This window comes from Equus asinus, chromosome 8 (genome assembly GCF_041296235.1).
Source record: "Equus asinus isolate D_3611 breed Donkey chromosome 8, EquAss-T2T_v2, whole genome shotgun sequence".
Classification (NCBI taxonomy): Eukaryota; Metazoa; Chordata; class Mammalia; order Perissodactyla; family Equidae; genus Equus; species Equus asinus.
The window spans coordinates 28,581,923-28,588,769 of record NC_091797.1 but is presented as its reverse complement, the minus strand read 5'-3'; the positions used below and the strand labels follow the sequence as shown (position 1 = coordinate 28,588,769).

Sequence of the window (6,847 nt, the reverse complement as noted above, 5' to 3'; positions counted from 1 at the left end):
CATGCTGAGGTGGCATCCCACATGCCACAACTGGAAGGACCTACAACTATGTACCAGGAGGCTTTGGGGAGAAAAAGGAAAAATATAATCTTAAAAAAAAATTTAAAAATTAAAAAAATAAAAATATACAACTAGGTACAGGGGGGATTTGGGGAGAAAAAGCAGAAAAAAAAAAGTAACCAGCCCAAAATAACCCTCATGCCAAAGAGAGGTATCTTGGGGTGGCCAATTCCTGTCCCCTACAATGTCTGTGGCTTAATCATGTTATTTTATCTTGAATTTTGGGTTCCTCATCTGTAAAATAGGGATAAGATTATACAACAGAAACAACAGTACACACTTAATATTCCAGGAATCCCTTGAATTTCCCAACCTCCCCTGCAGAAAGTCAAGGTCATGTGACTAGTTCTGGCCAATGGTCTGTGAGTGGAAGAGGCATGTGTCACACCTGGCTGAGGCACCTGAGTGTCCATGAGCTTCCTCCATCTCTCTCTTCCATCTTCCATAATGACCTCAGAGGCCAGTCTTCCAGATGGCATGGAAGATGCCGTACAAGATGGAAAGAAAGTTCTCCTGCCCCGTGTCAGACTTTACAGGAGAGATACATAAAGGATTACTGTGCCAAGTCACTGAAATTTCAGGAGTTCTCTGTTGTGAGAGCTAACTTCAATTACCTGACAATACAGGGAGGGCTAACTGAGGTAATAGATACAAAATCCTGTGAGGACAGTGGGGGCTGTTCCTAGTGTTAGAGAAAAGACCTGAGCCCCCTCCATTAGTCAGCTGGGCTGCCATACCAAAATGCCATAGACTGGGTGGCTTAAATGACAGAAATTTATTCCTCACAGTTCTGGAAGCTGGAAGTCCAAGACGAGTACGTCAGCAGGGTCAGGTTATGGTGAGGGCTCTCTTCCTGGCTTGCAGGTGGCTGCCTTCTCACTGTGTCCTCACATGGTAGAGAGAAAGACAGCAAGAGGCGTTTCCTTTCATGAGGACACTGATCCCATCATGAGGGACTCTCATGTTCTCATCTAAACCTAAGTATGTCCCAAAGGCCCCATCTCCAAATATTATCACACTGGGGGAAGGGGTTCAACATATGGATCAGGGTGGGTGGGGGTGGGCACAATTCAGTCTATAGCACCCCAATCAAGACAGGGCTCCTAAGATCTTTTCTTAAGAGCCTATTTTAAAAAGCAGGGGCTGGCCCAGTGGCACAGTGGTTAAGTTTGCACGTTCCACCTCGGCGGCCTGGGGTTCGCCAGTTCAGATCTCGGGTGTGGACACCGCACCACTCAGCTAGCCATGCTGTGGCAGACGTCCCACATGTAAAAAAGTAGAGGAAGATGGGCACGGATGTTAGCTCAGAGCCAGTCTTCCTCAGCAAAAAGAGGAGCATTGGCAGCAGATGTTAGCTCAGGGCTAATCTTCCTAAAAAAATAAATAAATAAAATAAAAAAATAAAAAGCAGAAGCAGGCAAGGGTGGGGTGAGGTGGGAGTTTCATCCAAAGGGAAATGATAAACAAGCCCTGCCCCCCCACCCCCAATTCCACTGCTGCATGCAGCTTTCCCTTAACTCTCCTCTTCCTTCTGAGTCTTCCTTTCTCTGATACCGGCTCAACACAAGGTTGACATAAGGGAAGCCATATTGTACAAAAGAAACCATATTGTAACTTTGAATGAGTTCGGTAGATTTTGTGGCCCCTCCCAGCTGCTTTAAGATGATAACTTGGTTCTTGTGAGTTCCTTAGGAATGTGATGACCCCTGGACAGAGAGCCTATGCTGATAGCCATCATCAATGACAACGGAAAGATCAGGGTAGAGGGCAGTTGCTCCACTCTCTGATGCATATCCAGTGGACTATCAGGAACTGGGACCAGATGTCTGCCCCCTCCCACCCCCAGATCAGATGGAGGCCCACCCAGAGACCAGATGCTGCCCCCACCTGGAGACCAGCCCCCTGTATTACTGGCCTGTAGTCTTTGTTCTGTAAGATGGCTCTTTCTGACATGAGTCATCCATCTTCCCTCTTGCTAGCAAGTAATAAAGTCCTTTCTTTCCTACCACCTTGCATCCTGACTATTGGCATGTCTTGCCATGAGCAGATGACCCCACTTGGGTGGTAACATCTCCCGTCCATTTTGCCCCCATACCTTGACTTTCCTACAATTCAGAGACAAATTCTTAGCCAATTAATGGCCTCATGAGGACCAGAGAGGTCTAGGTCTTAGAGGCCATCTTGTCTTACCCCCTGAGTCTTACAGATGACCAGACGGGGTCTGGAGAGGGTACTGGAGGCACCAGAGGCAGCAGCTGGCTTATCCAAAAGATGGAAGGGGCTGGGGGGAGGAGTGGGGAGCAATTTGGTGCAGCAAGGGCAGAGAGTCAGACATCAAGAGGGAAGACATCTTCATTTCAGCATAAGTTCTGCATAATTTTTAAAAAAATAAAATGTTATTTTACAGTTTTAAGTTTTTATTTGGAAATAACACACGTGGAGGCCCCTAGGGCCTCTAAGATCTAACGCCCGGCCTTGAATCGGGGTCTCAGGGAGCGCCTTTCCTTTTCCCGTTCTTCCGGGCCTGGCGGCCTCCTCGGCTGCGCAGGAAAGGGCCTCTGCCGGGTCTTTGCCTCCGGTCTTGAGCAGCCTGTGACCATTAACCTCCTCACCCTCCGCCGTCGCCGTCGCCGCGGGCGGGCGCCGGGTCACGTGGCAGCAAGGGGTTTAGGCCCGCGGCCCCCGCGAGCCCGCCGGACCTGGCCGCCCAGCCCATGGCCGCAGCCGCTGCGATCCTCGCGGGGGTCCTGCTCCCCTGCTGGGGCGCCTTCCCGCAGCTTAATAAGGGGCTGTTGAAGGTGAGCCCAGAGAGCGTTTCGAACCTTCCCCTATAGCAGAGAGGGGTGGCCGAGGCCTCTTGGTCTATCCACAAGGCGCTGGGTGGGTCTGGAAAGAGAAGTGGGGGGATGAGGGTGGAACCCACCCCAAACTGATGCTTGATACGTTCCCAAATGGACCTCAAAGCCCTGCATCACCCCGCTGGTGGCTCTGCAGGTGAAAGAAAGTGACCTTCTGACCAGCACCATCCCCTCCCTCCCCACACCCACTCTGGCCAGCTATCTCTGTCCTGGTCCCCCAGCCACACTTTACCCACTTGCTCTAGTTTCTCCCCCTCCCCCCTCTTCTGGGCACCAGGACTCTTTCTTTCCTTCCCCATCTTTCTCTCCCCCCTCCCCCACTGGGATCCTGGAGTATTTGCTGCCGGAGCAGAGGTGGCCCTGTGGGATGCACAGAAGTGGGGGGGCGGGGGGGGGGGCCAGGAAAGGAGAGGCAGAAGGGAAAGTCCTAAAACCCCTCTTCCTCAGCCTGCTCCTCTGGGTGCTGCTGCTGGTGGGGAGAGTGTGCGGTGGGGGTGGACCTGGGGGTGACCATCTCATGGCTTCTCTTCTGGAGCCCTGGGGCCTTGGCAATGCTGGGAACCCTCCCCCACCTGCCCCCATAGCAAGAGAGCTCCTGACTCAGGGGTTGTCCCCACAGAGGAATGGGGCTGGGTGCTCCCACCACTTGGAGTGCTTAAGTGACTGCTGCCTCATGGACTTGGACCACGGTGGCACCTTCTGTGCCCCCAAGGCTGGAAGAGCCATGACGTGCTTGCCCCAGGTGAGGCTCGGAGTGGGGCAGCACCTTCGGGCAAGTGGAGCCGGGAGGGTTAAAAAAAGCCACTTGGCTGCACCTGCTCTTCACTCTCTGCTTCAGTGCCCTTCCCCCTTCTCCACTGGCAAACTCCTACTCATCCTGCAGTACAACTCCAGCGACCTCCTCTGAGAAGCCTTCTCTCCTTAGAGCTCCCACAGCCTTGGCTCACACCCTCAGCAGAGCATGTACCTCCCCAATTTGTCTGCCTCCACCACCATTTGGCGCTCCTCAAGGGCAGGACTCCCGCATATTCATCTTTGAACCCCCTACCCCCCAGCTTAGTGCCTCCACATAGTAGGTGTTCAGCAAATGTTTGTTGAATGAATGCCTATCTCTACCCTAACATCACTGAGGCAAAGTAGGTGGGAAAAGATCTTCTCCCTGCCACGGTGACCTGATTTCCTGAGAGGAGCACGGCGCTGTGGTGGGAGGACCACAGCTTCAGAGTTGGACCTGAGTTTAAATCCTGTCATTTCTACCCCCCCCACCTGTCTTTGTGACCTTGGACAGGTCACTTCTGCTCTCTGAGCCTTAGTTTCCTCATCTGTAAAATGGGCTAAAGTACCTATCCCACCAGGTTGTTGGGCCGAGTACGTGGTCCTGGCAAGGACAGTGCTCGTTCGAGCATGGTCATTATTGGTGGGTGGAAATGCAGGGGGCAGAAGGCACAGTCCGTCTTGTTCCTGCTTGTCTTCTCTCCTCTGGCCCTGGGCCCAAACCTTTCTAGGGAGGACGGGCTGGGCCTCCATGTCCCTGTCTGGGGAGCTGCCAACGCCCTAAGGAAACAGCCAGGCCCTGACTAGGGGCCTGAGTCTGCAGCTGCGGTGGCCAGAGGGTCTTTTCATTACGGGCACTTGATCTGCTTTATTTCAGTTGATCCTCACGCTAACCCTGGGAGGTGGCTTACTGGTGTTGTCCCCATTTGACGGATGTGGGAATGGAAGCAAGGACACTCACTACCTTGCCACAGGTCACAAAGTTATAAGCTGTAGAGCTGACAGACCCCAGGCCTGCCTCTGTCACTTGTGCTCTTGCTCCTGCTCCCCAAGAAGTATGAGCCCCCCTTCTTCGCTGCTCCTTGGTGACTCCCAACTCTCATACCCATTTCCTGCAGACCAAGGGAGCCACCAACATCATGTGCCCCTGCCGCATGGGCTTGACTTGCGTCTCCAAGGACCTGGCCTGTCCCCGCCGGTGCCATTTGCTTTAGAGGAGGATGCAGGCTGTCACTGCCCCCCTCCCTCCCTCCCTTGGGGCCAGAGGCCTTGGGCATCTGAATCTTGCTCAAAGTTCAGCTCCTGAGACATTAAAGTCACTTCCTGGTTCTGGCCTCTGTCTGTGCTTCCTGGAAGAGGGAACGTGGGAGAGAGAGTTCCAGGCTGGGGGCAGGCCAAGGGGAGACCAGAGGCAGGAAAGAGCTTCCCACAGGGTTTGGTCCTATCTGGAGGCCTGGTGGCTTCAGGGTAGGACTGCAGGAAGGGAAAGGGGCAAGGAGAGTGTGGGTGAGGAGGGCTGGGTCCAGGAAGGGCCAAGTCTTGGGATGGAGGGCTGTGTTGGGATGGAGGGGCAGGGTTGAGGAGTGTGCCTGGAGAGTGTATATGGGGTGCCCGAGGATGGGGGTGTGGTAGGAGGGACTGAGAGGAGGTATCTGAATGCTTTGCAGGGGGAGCAAAAGGGTGGAGGTCATTGAGAGAGTGTTTATGAGAATATGTGTGCAGTATAAATGCAAAAATGTTCGTGCCTGTGGTGGGAAAAGGACCTGGTGCATTGATACCTCCACTCTCAGATATTACCAGTTCCATTTTCTAGATAAAGAAACTGAGGCTCGGGGTCACACCATGGGAGTATCAGCGACCACTGTCTACTGCAACTATCCAAAAAACCAAGCCAAGCTGGTCTAGATGATGAGGGAATTCATTGGTGGTCAGAATTGGAAGTCCAGAGGCAGGCAGGCCTCAGGTCTGGCTGAATCCAGCAGCTCCACAGCCGAATTCCTTCCCAGCAGCCACAAAATTTCCATTCGTCGCCTAATAATAACAGCTAAGATTTCTTGAGCACTTACTATATTCCAGGCACTGTGCAAAGTGTTTTCTTATCTGTATTAACTCATCTTTTTGTCACAACAAAGTTATGGTAGGTACTAAATTAGGGTGTTGAGGCTCAAAGTACCCTTCTCATGGGTTCAGAGAAGGGATGAGGCTGGATTTGAACCCAGTCCATCTTGCTCCAGAGGGCAGACTTTTAACCACTAATCCACCTCACTTATGCATATCATGCCTTCCAGAGAAAGGAAACGTCTCTGTGCCAGAATTCTCAGCAAACATGTTAAGATTGATTCTGAGTGGATTGGCTTAATCTGCATGCTCACCCATGAACCAATCACCGTGGTGGAATTTGCTCATTCACTTAGCCTGGGTTATGTGCAGGTGCACTGGTGGAGTCAGCCTCCCTGGGAATATTCTGATGGGCATGGGTGCCCGTTTTACCTGGCGTCCCACAGCAGAGAGGGCTCCAACACAGCCAGGACTCAACTCCTTCCCCTTTCCTGGTCAGATCCTGATGAAGATGCCTGGCCTCAGCTCTGATGTCTGGACCCACTCTCCTGGGTCAGACTGGAATCCCAAGTTCCGTTTGTCCTGACCTGGACCCGCTCACCACGCATCATTTGACGTAACCACAGCATAGCTCAGAGACCCTTTGCGTCACACAGAAATCAGGACTTGCTTCCTCTCTTATATTATAATATCTTGATCATTTCCCCCAGGTCACCAAAGTATTTTTGAAAACATTAATGGCTGCCTAATCTTTATTATATATGTGGACCATATTTTGCTTGACTATTTCCCGCTGGGTAGACGTTAAGATCGTTTCCAAATCCAAACCATCCATTTAGGATACACGTTTATGACTCCAGGCACAGAACCAGACTCTAATGAGGCAGGAAACCTCAGGCAAGGCGGATGACTTCTCTCTCTGGGGTTTGGAGGCTGAGAGGAGGGGCTGCTGGGTGCGGTTGTTCGTGCCTCCCCCTCCCTCCATCCTCCTGCTCAGCCCTCTCCTGCTCTGCTCCTTTTTTTTTTTTTTTTTTTTTAATTTTTTACAACACAGCACACATAGAAACATGATATCCATATAGCACCTTGGGGTGAAA

At 52.1% G+C, this 6,847-nt stretch overlaps 1 protein-coding gene across 1 annotated transcript; it reads left to right on the top strand.

The window, feature by feature from the left end:
- The first annotated feature begins 2,774 nt into the window (after positions 1-2,774).
- CLPSL2 (colipase like 2) lies at positions 2,775-4,906 on the top strand. Its single transcript, XM_014830844.3, has 3 exons — positions 2,775-2,858; positions 3,538-3,660; positions 4,811-4,906. The coding sequence occupies exons 1-3, from the start codon at positions 2,775-2,777 to the stop codon at positions 4,904-4,906; spliced, it is 303 nt and encodes a 100-aa protein (XP_014686330.1).
- The last annotated feature ends 1,941 nt before the right edge of the window (positions 4,907-6,847 follow it).

Coding starts and splice junctions, on each gene's coding strand:
- CLPSL2 (XM_014830844.3), top strand. CDS start 2,775: ATGGCCGCAGCCGCTGCGATCCTCGCGGGGGTCCTGCTCCCCTGCTGG. Junction 2,859..3,537: donor TTAATAAGGGGCTGTTGAAG/GTGAGCCCAGAG, acceptor TTGTCCCCACAG/AGGAATGGGGCTGGGTGCTC. Junction 3,661..4,810: donor CCATGACGTGCTTGCCCCAG/GTGAGGCTCGGA, acceptor CATTTCCTGCAG/ACCAAGGGAGCCACCAACAT.